The 14,957-nt window shown below is 39.6% G+C and overlaps 1 protein-coding gene across 1 annotated transcript in view; it reads right to left on the bottom strand.

Annotated features, from left to right (window-relative positions):
• Positions 1-2,204: 2,204 nt before the first annotated feature.
• The window catches only part of LOC127687999 (HEAT repeat-containing protein 5B-like), a 257,762-nt gene continuing 245,009 nt past the window's right edge, over positions 2,205-14,957 (bottom strand). Inside the window, 8 exon segments of the mRNA XM_052186758.1 lie at positions 2,205-2,209; positions 2,352-2,417; positions 2,420-2,674; positions 4,982-5,195; positions 6,615-6,766; positions 10,495-10,719; positions 12,050-12,316; positions 13,027-13,171. Of these exon segments, the coding sequence (XP_052042718.1) occupies positions 2,205-2,209; positions 2,352-2,417; positions 2,420-2,674; positions 4,982-5,195; positions 6,615-6,766; positions 10,495-10,719; positions 12,050-12,316; positions 13,027-13,171 (1,329 nt within the window).

The raw sequence follows: 14,957 nt of genomic DNA, 5'->3' as shown, positions 1-14,957 counted from the left end.
AAATTTGATTTTATCATGGAATATCTTGGTTTCTCCATCTATGGTGATTGAGAGTTTTCTGGGTATAGTAGTCTTGCCTGGCATTTGTGTTCTCTTAGAGTCTGCATGAGATCAGCCCACGATCTTCAAGCTTTCATAGTCTCTGGTGAGAAGTCCGGTGTAATTCTGACAGTTCTTCCTTTATATGCTACGTGGCCTTTTTCTCTTACTGCTTTTAATATTCTTTATTTAGTACATTTGGGGTTTTGACTAGTATGTGTATTTCTGTTCTGGTCCAGTCTATTTGGAGTTCTGTAGGCTTCTTGTATATTCATGGGCTTCTCTCCCTTTAGGTTAGGGAAGTTCATGGAGCAGGACAAATTTTAGCCATTAAAAATAAGCAGAATAGCACAGCACACTGGAAATGCCTTCGCAGATCTTTAGATGAGGATTTCAATTAAGTAAGCAAGACAGATATATGCAGCATAATTTAGGCATTTAATGTAAAAGTCAAAAGCCCATCAGAAAGACAAGGATATTTGATGGAATGGCTAGAAAATGTGCTTTTATTCATAGGATATTTACCATAAACAAAGTTTTTTCTGTTATTTGAGCCATTTCCAATTTTATTCTCTGTTTGCTTTTCAATTAGTTTTTTTATGACAAATGCTAAAATTTAACCCATTTTCTTTTCCTAGTACTATCCAATGACTGACTAACTACATGATGAAATTATATTCGAAGAAAGTTAAAGGACTGTGGCTTAGAGTTAAGAACATTAAATTAATTAGGGACCAGGGGCATCCATCAGTACAGTGCATGCTTACAGTACTGAGCAAGGCTCTGGTACAGTAACCTGTACCAAAAACCAGAAACAAAACCCCACAGGAACAACAAACAAGAATCAACAAAAGAGAAATATACTGAGAAAAAACTGAAAATATTTTACCACTTGATTTTTAAAACTCAGTAAGAGGTATAAACACTATTTCACTTAATCAACTTCAAAGCATTATAATTCCAATATACAAATAAAACAATCCGTAATGTGGAATGGCTCAAAGGTAGTCACTAACTACAAGAAATATAAATACAAATGAGAGTGTGCGCCTTTGCTGTCCTAGCGTCTGATGGCATAAAGCACAAGAAAAGAGAATTGCCCCCAGCCGCCCCACTTCCATTTTAGGACAAACTGACAACCACACAGGAATAAACCAGATCCCCCTGTGCTATGCTTTGACCTGACCAGCAGCATCTCGCCAGAGAACGCTGTGAGGAACGAGAAAAACATCTAGCTGCACGGGAAAACATCTGGCTAGAGAGGGAAGAGCGAGCCAGGCAGCGCTATGAGAGGCACCTGGACATGCAGAAGAAGCTAGAGGAGCAGCAGCTGGAGGAGGAGCAGGAGGAGGGCTGTGGTGGAGGAGGAGAGGAGGCAGACTGGAGGAGGATTAGGGGCTCCATGAAGCTGTTGTCCGACGGACAATGGAAAGGAGCCAGAAGCCAAAGCAGAAGTATAACCGCGGCCATCGCGAAGCCATCTCCATGGGAGCTCGAGCACCCACAGCGGAGATCCAGACAGGTGGTCAGTATCTTTCCAAACAAGCCGATCCTGTCGTCCTTGTCTGCAACTGTGCTAAACTGTTCAGATAGAGGAAGAGGTGGCTGCTTGGTGCATGGAGCAGACAGTGCTTCCCTCAGCTGGCTAGCAGACCTAGTCAGCCCTTATCCACCAGAACGCACATATTCTTGCTCTCAGTCATCCGGGTGCTGGGAGTTCTGGGTGCCAGCCTTCCAAAGAAAACCTTAAATGACTCGTAATGGCAGTTTTGTTTTGCCAACTTGTTTCTCATTCGGTCAGACTTCTCTCATGCCTTTGCAATGCATATGATCGCTTGGTGTCCATTCATCTCAGTCTTGAGGGCTCCGTCTCATTTTAAGACTCTCATCACCATGTCCTCCAGCAAAGGTCTTAACGGAGTTTGGAGTTTATGCATCCTATGGGTTTACTGTACATAAATATGTAGTTATTCATAAAATGGAAGTTTTGTCTTCTATCATGAATGAAACAATCAAGCTTTGCAGAAAAGCTACTTCTTTTAGTAAGTACAAAGATTTTAAATAAAACCAAAGAATTACCATGTAATGCAAAGCACTCAGTTTTTAAAAATGATAAGTTATCATGATCTTGACTATGTTTTTACAAGATCAGAAAGTGTCATGTCTTAATCTGTAATATGAATGCAATGTACACATGTTCTGTGTGTCAGTTTATTTATCTTGAATTTTATATTGTGTGACCATTGTAATATATTATGTGCATGTTAGTATTAATCTATAACATGGTAAATGTTTGAGAAAAAAATAGATACAGATGAATGGAAAGGCACAATACAAAAAGCTTGTTTTCAGCTTGATTGTTGGTGCAGAATGTGTGATGGGGCAGGCTGCCTGGCGGCTGCCTTAGCTTTGCTTGCCTGGCTGGCTCGGACAGCAGTCTCTAGGCGAGCTTTCAGTTCAGGAGCAGCCCCCATCACTGTCTTGAAAGCATGTGGGTACAGAGGTCCAATATGCATTAAGTTCTGGAGTGCAAACTCATGAAGATCTTTGGAGATCGGACTTGCTGAGGCAAAAGAACTTTCATCCAGCAGGTAAGAAATCAGAGTGGGCACTAGAAGAGCGAGTAACTGGACTCCTGGAACGGAGAGCAGAAAGGACTGGCATGACTGGAGAGCGTGCAGATGGACTGGGTTTTGGGGTTTTGTTTTATGTTTGTTTGTTTGTTTTTCAGGACAGGGTTTCTCTGTACAGCCCTGACTGTCCTGGAACTCACTCTGTAGACCAGGCTGGCCTCAAACTCAGAAGATTGACTGGTTTTTTTTTTTTTTTTTTTTTTTTTTTTTTTAACAGACAATTGTGAGCTGTCGTGTGGATGCTGCAAATTGAACCCAGGTCATCCAGTGCTCTTAACCACTGACCATCACTCAGTCCTGCAGCTCATCATCTGGAATAATAACGATATTTTATGTAATATATAACATTTATTTGTGCAACTACAGTTTAATAGCAAACAAGGCTGCAGCCGTATCTATGAACTAAATAAATCTCAAAAAGTAAAGTTTAAAACATCAGTACAACTAAAGCATTACAATTTCCATCTTCTAATAGGATCAATTTGCATTATTAGTAAGATGTGCCAATAATACTTGGTTTTACTTTTATTATAAATGTTTTATACTACAGCAAGAGTTTTAAGAGAAAAAATAAGTATATAGTTAGTAAATACATATAAAAAGTAACTGGACTTTTTTTTATTTGATATTTGCTTTATTTACATTTCAAATGGTATCCCCTTTCCTCGTTACCCCTCCCAAAACCCCCTATCCTATTCCCCCACCCCCTGCTTTCCAATCTCCTCTCCTCCTCATTCTCCTGACCTGGCATTCCCCTAAACTGTGGCACTGATCCTTCACAGGACCAATGGCCATCCTCTGCTACATGTGTAGCTGCAGCCATGGGTCCCTCCATGTGTACTGTTTGGTTGGTGGTTTAGTCTCTGGGAGCCCTGGGATTACTAGTTGGTACATATTATTGTTCCTATGGGGCTGCAAACCTCTTCAGGTCCTTGAGTCCCTTCTCTAGCTCCGCCATTGGTTAAAATTCAAGACTAAATGCTATGCAAAATAAAGGTTAAGTGTGGAGGTATAGCTTGGTGAGAAAATGGATGTGCCTGGGTTTAATATCAATTCACAGGGATAAAAATGGTAAAATAATCACTTAATAGGATTAGATAGACTAGGAGGATAGTAATAACTAAATGAATAAGGACTTGAATGAATGATGTTACTTTGATAACATTTTTCAGATTTTTAAAAGTCTTATATAGTCATATGACTTTAAGAGGACCTTTACGTTTTGAATTATCATTTAACTTTTTTGACCTCTTTGCAAATGTGATCTCTTTTCATGAAAAACTTTCCCAGAAACTTGTGAAGAAAGTTGAGAATTTTGACAAGCTATTGTGTGACTGGAGACACAGCTCAGCAGTTGATCACAGGCATGAAGCCATGGACTCAAGTTTGCAGCAGGCACAAAATGAAGTCATGTCAGAACTGAGGCAGTAAGGAAGAGAGGACTGTTCACAAGAATTTATTACAGGAAGCAATAAATTAATGTGTAGGTTACTTGGATACAAAGTAGGATTAACTGTATTTCTATTTTTATTTTGCTAACTATAAACTTTATAGACAGGACTTAATCTTATTCACTTTGTAATGGTAACACTGATCTTACTGTCCTTCAATATTTAAAGTACTTTGGAACTGACTTGCCTTTCAGTTCCTTAACAGATGCCCAGTTTAGATTTAAGCTTCACATGGAGACCAACAGAGATGAGACCCCGCCCCTGCTTAGCATGGAGGCCAGGATTCCCTGTGAAGGGGAAGTCTTTCCCCGCTCAGGAAGAGGGTCTTGAAAATTAGGAGCAGCTTAATGTTTAATCATAAGGCATTTGTTGGGAATTTAGCCTTCCCACAACAATTAAAAATCCAATTTGAGTGTGCATCTGCATACATTTCTGGTTCAATAAAGGCATTTTACAGTTTTCATGAAGCAAAAGTTAAGTATCAAATCCTGAGGTATCTTATGATACTTGGTGCTTCTACTTCATGGTTATAACAGAAGGTTTATGTAATTTTTATTTTATTTTAAAAATTATATTAAATCTATACTATTTCTAGTTCTTAAGAATACATTGCTAGAAAATTAAAACCGGAATCCATGTGTTAAAATGCCCTCGGTAATTCACTGAGTAATTCACTGAAAAATAAATATACAGAAACCCAATATGTTGTACTAGTAACATGAGCGAAAACATCATGTACTCAGACCATAACTGCTTCTCAGAAAGCTCACTGCTACAAAGCCCATATTTAATGTTAAGATTCATAAATAACACAGGTCTTCATTTTGGACTAGTGGCATTTAATCAGAAAATACTTACTGTTCTGTTCTTCCCCAAGAACAACCAATGTTTCAAGAACTTTAATTCCTTCTTGGACAGCCAGAAGTTCCGTGCTACTGGCTGGTCTGTTTTTCTCCACAGCTTTCAGCTTCGCGACCACTAGTGGGGCTAATGAGTGGATGTAGGGAGTAGAAAGCGCGCGATTGGAATGCTGGAAGACCGAGAGGAGAAGCTGGTAGCATTTGGCTTGAACCTATGTAAAAGAGAGATTTTAATTAATGCAGCAGGTCTGAGTCACACTGCACCTAACAGCTTCTGAAAAGGACAACAATGGAACTTCATGCTAACAAAATGAAACTGGCGATTAGAGAAATTCCTTATACATGAGTTACCAAAATCATCAGGCTTATATAACCAATATTTCTACTGTGTGGGAAAGTCAGAACTAGAAAGCCTGATTTCTTTTCAATTCTTCCTTTAATGTATAATTGTCTAATTTTAATGCAATAGAGTAAGAGAGGCTAACAAAAGACTGAATAAAGCTATAAAAACACTATTTAGATGTGTCAACCCCTTATGATTCTTGGAAACAACTGTTTATATCAATTTCTAGGACTAGAAAGGAGAGTCCCATTGGATATACCTAGATTAGATAAGCCTCATACTAGCTTTTTCTTTTCTTGTCTCTTGAGGCAAGTTCTCATTATATAGTTCCAGTGAGCATGGAACTCACTATGTAGACCAGGCTAGCTTCAAATTTGTAGAGATGGGGTAGCCTCTGCTCCTGAGTGCTAGCATTTGTCATCATTCTCATTGTGTACATTTGTTTCAATACTTTGTCAGAAAGTAAACCACCATTAATTCCTCTGCAAATAGAAAAGTGTGAGGGTGAGTTTAAGAATACAGGTCCCTGAGCTACAAATCTGAAGATTTTTAAGGAAACTCAGCGTGGAGGCAGGAATGTTCTATACTGATTTTCTTTTCCTGGTGTGCAGCATGTTTGAGAAGCCTTAACTTGGACTTTGACAAAATAAACCATAAAACATGTTCATTGAAAGATGCAATAGTGACAGTGACGCAGGCCTTTTAATCTCAGCACTCAGGAGGCAGAGGCTGGCGTATCTCTGTGAGTTCAAAGCCAGCCTGGTTCACAGATTCCACAGATCCCTCAGATTCCACAGATCCAGTTCTGGGACAGCTAAGCTACACAGAGAAACCCAGTCTGGGGGATAGGGTAACAGAAAAGATGCAACAATGTTATCCTTTAACATCCTTGGTATCACTGAAATAAATAGTATGAAACAAAACCCAGGTAAAGTCTCTAATAATTATGGCTAGGTTAATAAAATATTTCATTCATTAGATAATTTCGGCATATGTGAGTATCTATATATGTCACTTGGAGCACATAAACACAGAGCTCTTAAACAGCTTTTCCATTTAAAAGTCACTCTACAGGCTGACCATACAGTTATGCAGGTAAGAATAGGTGTGGTGGCACACAAGTACGTGCACACACACAGACATCACACATATGCACACAGTACAAATAAGGAGATGCAAAAGATGAAGCCGTACTGCAGGCATGGAAGTTCTTGTCACACGCATCATCAGCTCTTAGTGGGCTCACCTGAAGACCCCTGAGAAAGTAGGCTTTGGTGGGGTAACTCACCCATGGGTCACATGAGTTCAGGGCACTTTTAAATCTGTTCACGCAGCCATTCTGCAGGGACTGCACTCCTATTATTTCACTGCTGGCAGACCACAGGAAGAGCGCAATGGCTGTAAGCATGCTCGCTTCATCAGGCGCGGGCATACAGTCATCTACGAAACAAAAGGCAAGTAACGTGGGGAGATTTGGGGGTTACAGACGTGGACAACACTCTTCCAAGGTTTACCAGAGTATGTCTCAACCTGAAAAATACAGATTACAAAATTCTCATTGTGGAACTATGGTAGGAATAAATGCTTCAGGCACACTTTTTAAATTGGTGTGTTAAAGTTTGACAGGAAGCAGACAGTTAAGACAGACTCTGCAGAGCACTTATTATAGAAACGAGAAATGCAGCATTATAATGTAGAATTGTGGCAGACGCCATCTTGACAAAATAATGAAAGTTAGATTTGCCATGGTGCTGCATAACCATAAACCCGGCAGAGGGAGTTGGAGGCAGGATTATCAGCACAAATTTGAAGGCAGCCTGGTGACAGAGTGACATCAGGCCAGTGTAGACTACAAAGTACAACTTTGTCTTAAAAAGGAAAACCCAAAGGTCTAAAGAGATGCCTCAGCAGTTGAGGGCACTGGCTGTTCTTCCAGAGGATCTGGGATCAATTCCCAGCATCCACACGGTAGCTCATGGTTGTCTGGTGCTCTATTTCTAGGGGATCCAATGCTCTTGTACAAGCACACATGCATATGGAAATTAAATAAATAAATAAATGAAGTAGATTTTGTTTGTTTATTTGCTTCCTTATTTGAGACAAGGTCTCTCTCTATAGATTTGGCTGACTGTCCTAAAACTCACTATATAGACCAGGCTGGCCTCAAACTCAGAGATGCACTTGCCTCTGCCTACTGAGTGCTGGGACTAAAGGTGTGTGCCACCAACCCTGGCCTAGACATTCTGGTGGCCAAGACATTCTGGATGTTGGACAAAGCAATATTATATGTTGTCTTACATGACTGTCTGAGAAAGATATACATTACTTATGTGATATTCCTGCTCAAAAGGTATAAACTGAATGTATATTAAAACAAGGGGAGAATTGAACAACTATAAATCAGGGAACATTCTACACAATAGGTGTCCTGTCGTCTTCAAATCCAGGAATATGCATTGACTGCATGCTCGTGATCCTAGCACTGAGGGGTAAGGGGGGGCAGAGAGAGGAGTATCCCTGAGTTCCAGGCTAACCTAGTCTATGTGACTTCCAGAACAGCCAGGGCTACACAGAAAACAACAAAACAGAATAAAACCAAACTCGGAATACTATAAAAGATAAAGGCTAGGGAAATGTCCCAACGAAACATGAGAATAACGCAGAGAAAAAGGCATTCTTAGGACAACTTCCGAAATTTACATTTGAACAGCAATAACACTGCATGATTGCTAAATTCCTAAGTTTGGCAATTCTTTTGTGGGTATTTAAGGAATTTCTCTGTTCTTAGGATACCTATGAAGTATTCAGGAGTAAAACCTCACAAAGATGTCGGCATATTCTCAAATGGCTCAGTAGAGTTAATTAAGATGAGGAACAGTAGTGATATATTAATTTCACCAGTGTCCAATGGAGTGGGAGGCAGTATCTAGGACAATACTGGACAATACTGAAGTCCACAAATCTATTCTCCACCATCTGATTAAAGTTTGAAATTCTTTCAAAATCAAACGTTCTAAAAATGACGAAAAGTATTGCAACAGTTTTAAAGGACTCATTGCTCCCTGGAGGATTTCTGAGTGAACGTACACACAACTTTTAAGTGCAGATCCTCAATTCTTTAAATAAGAAACATTCCAGGCTGGAAATGCTCTCCATAGCGAGCCTGCCCTCACTGTCTAAGGACTGGGATTAGATATGAGCCTTGATGCCTGGCTGTGAAAAGGTTTCAAAAACAAGGTGGCAGACTTTTCCTTCTTACTCTGTTTTCACAGCAATGATATTTTATTTAAAAAGAAAATACAATTTAAGTAGGAAAAGATAAAAACTATGAAAAAGTACTTTCCCTGAATTAAAAATGAATATCAAAATGGTTATATTCACCAGTACAAGGACAATACAAATTGATGTACAGAGATTAGATTAGCAGATGTTGCTGATGGAATCATAAATTCATAAAGACACAGTGGACATCAATTTGGCATTATCTGATGAAAGTGGTGTTAAAAAATATGTATTCTCAGTCCTCATATGTGCCATTAAAAAACATGAGGAATCTTTAAGGATGTTTATCACAACTATCTTTGTAATTGTGGAAAATTAGAAATTAAAAAACATACTCATTAACAGATAACAAGTAACTGGCAAATTGATTAAAAAGATAAAATAATGAAATTTTACTAATATAATAAATTTACTTAATTAAAAACATAAACAAATACCATATATTTCATAATTACTTATCTTACTCATTATAAGCATGAACATATACATATATATTTGCTAACTAATACATATTTTTTTAATATTTTTATTTTCTATATTTTTGTTTGCATTCCAAATGATTTCCCCTTTTCCAGATCCCCGCTCCCCATATGTCCCATAAAACTTCTTCTCTCCATCCATTCTCCAATCACCTCCCTCCTTTTTCTCTGTCCTTATATTCCCCTCCAATGCTACATCAGTCCTTTCCAGGTTCAGGACCCTCTCTGTACTTCATGGGAGTCATTTGCTATGCAATTTGTGCCATGGGAATTCAGAGCTTCTGGGCTAATTAATATTAACATATTAATATATAATATGTAATTAACATATAATATGTAATTAACATATACTAATATAATTAACATAAAATATAATTAACATATTAATATTACATATTAACATAAGAAATCCCTCACTTCTATATACAAGCATAGGATAAAATATTTCAATATCAAGACTGTAGTTTTATTTGGGGATATGTTAGGATACAGTCATAAATATTTAGTCTCCTCTTTTATTACTTTTTCTCTGGAGATAGGGCCTCATTATATTGGCTCTGGCTGGCCTGGAACTCACTATGTAGACTTGGGAGGCTTTGAGCTCACAGAGAAACACCTGCCCTGCCTCTTATAGGGTAGCAGGATGTGCTATCCTGTCCTGCTATGATTTTGTTATTTTCATTGCAACACATGCCAGACATTGTGGTATATTTCTGTAATCTTAGGAATCAAGAGACTAACATGGGATGATCATGACTTTGAAGGTATCCTAGGCTTCATAACAAGGCCCTGATTCAAAAAATAAATGAAACAATATCAAAAGGAGGAAGAGGAAAGAAGGAGAGAGGGAGGAAAGGAGAGAGGGAGGGAGGAACAGGATTCCAAAGGGAGAGAATAAGAAGAAAACCTGTAAGTAAGCATACATGTACCAGTACATGTCAGTTCTGGGTCTATACTGTCTCTCCTTTTAACCTGGGAACATGCATATAAGCACTTAGAAAAAGGTTTTTTAGAGCCCATGCTCTTGGAAGATGCATTTATACTTCAAGTCTGAGATGTGACAAAACATCTCTTGGGCTGATGCAGTGTTGTACAGCAGTCTCCTGACAAGGTTCTTCAAGTCATAATTTATTACCAAACAAACATCTTTTTTATTTTTAAAGATCTGTTTATTTATTTTATATACATAATATATATATAAATATGAGTATACTATCACTGTCTTCAGAAACACATGAAGAGGGCCTTAGATATAATGACAGATGTTATGAGCCATTATGTGGTTGCTGGGAATTGAACTCAGGACCTTCAGAAGAGCAGCCAGTGCTCTTAACCACTAAACCATCTCTCCAGCCCCAGGAACAAACATCTTCAGAAATTAAAACTTTGAAAACTCAGACAGGCTACCTGGTTGAGAATATTCCAGGATGCAGGCAAGAGTGCTCCGAATTAGAGCTGTCCACTGTCTCTGAGTTTCCTCAGTTTTGGCCATGGACAGAGTCACGATACTTTTTATTCCCTGAAGAGCTGCACTGACTGGGGCAGGAACCTGGTTGTCCGCAGACTTTATTGCTGTGTCTTTCAATATTCTTGCAATTAAGAACAGAATTGTGGGCAGGATTGTCATACATCCTGAAATAAAAACAAATAAAATAAAATATTTTGTAACTCCTTCAATTCTCCCATGATAACTGTTTCCATCACACAGACACACAGACACACACACACACACACAGACACACACACGCAGATATATACACAGACACACACAGATACACACACAGATACACACACAGACACAAACAGAGATAGATACACAGACACATATACACACCACATACACACATACACACACACACACACACACACACACACACACACACACTGTTTTTAAACAGTTAACTGTGTTCTTCTCCCCCTCAGATAAGGGCTCATGACTGTGTTCACCTGGCTTCACACTCCTGCACTCAAACAATCCTGCCTCAGCATCACTGTGCCTGGCTGACAGTGATTTAATATTAATTCTATCCTTGATTTTATTCAAAATTTACTGTATTACTATCATAAATCAATATCTAAAAATGACAAAGAGCCACATCGTTTTTAAAACAGAAGTGGCATTTTCATTTTTGTTCCAACTGAATCTCGGTTTTCTTACGTCCAATGGTGGCTATATAACACTGCCCTTCATAAGGGAAGAGAGGAGAGCCACGAACAGTCCAAAACTAGCCACACACTCTGAGTAGCCTGGGGAATCTAAGATATGTAATCACCTTTCAGTAGGCAAGAGTCAACTCAGGTCAGGGAAATAAACTCCTGAGCAGAGAGTGCAGACAAAAGCATCCTAGAGCCTGAGCCTGCCCTCACTGAGGCTCCTTCCAAGAGACCGAGATGGAGAAGTCACCAGTTCATGCTTGCCAGGTAGGCGTCTGAAAGGTCTGCTTGGGCTGAATGGGCCCACACACTTCCTGGGACTGTTTTGGCTTTAACACTGAGGGAAGTCTATTCCGTGCCATAGTTGTTCAATCTACTGACAACTATCACCTTTATTCACCAGTTCTTTTCAGTGCTCCTTACAGTTGACTGTCACTGTCTTCAGGCATGCATTAGTTAGCAATGACACTCATGAATGGGAACCAGATTATAAAACAGGAGCTGTCATTCTTTCCATGTTTGTCTGCTGACTTCATGTCTTCCCTCAACCTTCAGGTGTTCGTTTGTTTTATGATATTGGGAATCAAAACCAAGATGAGGATTTTGAACATGTGGGCAAGGCTACATTAGGTTGTAAGCTTTAGAAATTTTAGTTTTTTCCAGGCTGTTAAAGGCAAACTAACCCTTTAAAAAACTTCTCATTTAGCAGCTGAGATTTAAGAAAGGAAACAGAAACTGTAAAAATCAAAGGACACTCATCTTTGTCTACTTCCACATAGCACACTCTCAAATACTGATCAATACACACCAGCCGGTGAACAAAGCGATGGCAGATCTGAGAGAATGGCCACCGTGGCTGCCACCAAGCGAGTACTTTCCTCTGACAGCTGAGTTTTCGTGACCATGTGACTTGGAGAGTCCAACATCTTGGTACTCAGGTGTGGCATATGCCGTACTAAAATGAACATCATCAGCTCCATGGTTGCAAACACAAGGGACTTTCCAGGAATGAGGCCACCGGTGTCACCCCCTTCTCCTAATGTAGGACAGGACTCTTTTTCCACATCCTCTTCATCTTAGGAAAAGATATAATTTGACATTTCCAGCAAAAACATACACAAAATAATAAGTATATTTAAAGCCATTTGTAAAGGATTTATAAGTCAATATGTAACGGGTGCCATCTGCCCTTGGTACAGTGCTCAGGCTGGAAGAAACATCCTTGAAAGCCATGAGCAGGCCATTTCACCTGGAAAATCATTGCTAGGCATTTTATTAAGTTTGTACTTCACAACAGGAATAACAAATATGCTAGGTGAACCACATAACATTGATACTTTGGAATGGAAGAAGTAAAATAAACTATTTTCATTTTCATTTTAATTTTGTTTTGAGACCGGTCTCTAGTCCAAATTGACTTTGAATCTGCTATATGGTGCTGAACAAACATTGTACTTTTTCATCTTTTCGTTTCTACCTCCCAAATGCTGAGATTACAGGTATGTCCATCATGCCTGGTTATAAAACTCAGAGTGTAGAGCTAGAGAGATGGCTCAAGTTAAGATAGCAACCAGTTAAGAGCACTGGTTGCTCTTCCAGAAGCCCTGGGTTTGATTCCTGGCACCCACATGGCAGCTCACAACCATCTGAAAGTCCACTTCTAGGGAACCGATGCCCTCTTCCGGTCTCTGTGGGCCCCAGGCATGCATGTGGCAAAACAGCCATACACATAAAAGAACCAATTCCAAACCCTGGGGAACAAACAAGGTTTCTTCCAGTGCTTACTTAGAGCGCTTCTCTTTTCCTGTCCATAGTCCTGAGCAGCCCTGACAATCTGCTGCACAACTCCAGTGACCAGCAGATGGATAGCGGGTGGGTTCCAGGTCAGTAACAGGTGGTGCAGGACACTTAGCAGCTCAACACCAATCAGCTTTTATAGTTAATACAAATGCAGTTAGTTAATTTCAGTTTCAAATGACAGATGTGTACTATTAAAATCTGAGAAAATACAAATGCAATAATGATTTTATAACTAAAATTTAATATATGAAATAAGAAGAGTGAGAGATCACATTTTCTCCTATAAGATATTCAAGCAACATATAGTATTTAAATATTTAAATGTTTTATATGCAGAGATTATTATTCTCCTACTGGAATAAAACACCTAAGCTATTGGTGTTGCTAGAATTCAATGTCACTGAAGTTCCTAATTGCCCACCTAAGCTGAGGAATTGGTGTGTTTTCAGTTTAACAACTATTACAAACTGTAATCATTTTTTTTAAAGATTTATTTATTTATTTATTTTATGTGTGTACATTGTAGCTGTCTTCAGACACACCAGAAGAGGGCATCAGATCCTAATGCAGATTGTTGTGAGCCACCATGTGGTTGTTGGGAAAAGAACTCAAGACCTCTGGAAGAGCAGTCAGTGCTCTTAACCACAGACTGTAATTTTAGGTCTCTAAATTTTTCTTCATCTAACTGATACAATGAGCTTGCCATAAATTAAGAAACAGAAAAGAAAGTTAATTAAGTCAGAACTCTCCTCTCTTCTCTTAACACAGGAACGCCCCTACACAGCTTGGGGCACTGTTCAGTCAGAAAGTGCTGGCTCAGCATACATGAGGCTCTGGAGGCATTCCCTCAATTGCAAAGAAATTCACAACCAAAATACATCCCAGTCTGTTCCTTGTTCTTCATGTTCTTCACAGATCCTAGCAGGCTTCCAGGGACTGAGAGACCAGTGCCTCTCCTGTCAAGCTACTCTCCTCGGTAACTGAATGTTCTAGACTTTCTTACTTAAAGCCCCTGCAGGCCTCCTCTGCCCTTGCTGTAGTCCTGAATCTGTCTGTACTTTCTTCCCTTCCATGTCCCTGCCTCTCCCAGAGTATCCCTTGCCCCTGAGAGCTGCTGGCTTTTGCCCTACTCCCTCTTTTGCCCTCTCTGGTCCCCACTGCCCATCTAGTTCTCGATTTTTGACCCATAACTGCTGTTTATCCTCAGGTTCCCAATATGATCCCCTATTCACCTTCGTTCAAGTTTTCTAGACTACTGTTCTCTGGAGGATTAGATAGAGAGCCTCATAACTGGTCTCCGTGCTCCCTTCTCAAACCTCATAAACCAACCTCTTCAAGGCTAACTGTATAATCCTTCTGTGTCTGTCACTCTCAGTCATCTATCTACTTTTCTATCTATATGTGCTGATGCTCTTTAACTGAGTTACATCCAAACAAAATTAATCATCCTTCTATTTAAACATTGTTAAGCATTTCCTTTAGCTTTCAGTATGGAGTCCAATTTCCTTTGTTTGTAAAGAAAGCTTCACGTTTGGCCTTCCCAGCCTTGCCCAGCCCCACCCATGATGTCTATCTGCCTTACATCAGTGACAGTAAATGACTGTACACCCTTGAACTTGCCATGCACTCCTGGATCTGGTTTTTGTATTTGTGTTGCTCTTTCTCAGAAGGAAACTTGTCCCTTGGCAGTTCCTCTCTAAGATCCCATTCGACTACCTCTCTGTGAGAAGGTGTCCTTTGCCTGTGCATCACAGTGCTGTGGCCCTGGGGGCTGACCCCCATACTCACTACTCCCGATCTAAGATGGTAAAGCCATGGTGTGTAGCTGCAGTCTAACTCTGTGTAGTCATCTAAGAGTAAGGAGACACAAAATCCCTTTTGTTGGTATTAGTTACACAATCTTGTTAGCAATATAC

The sequence above is a fragment of the Apodemus sylvaticus genome, chromosome 6 (assembly GCF_947179515.1).
Source record: "Apodemus sylvaticus chromosome 6, mApoSyl1.1, whole genome shotgun sequence".
NCBI classification, from domain to species: Eukaryota; Metazoa; Chordata; class Mammalia; order Rodentia; family Muridae; genus Apodemus; species Apodemus sylvaticus.
This window is presented reverse-complemented; position numbering and strand designations above follow the sequence as displayed.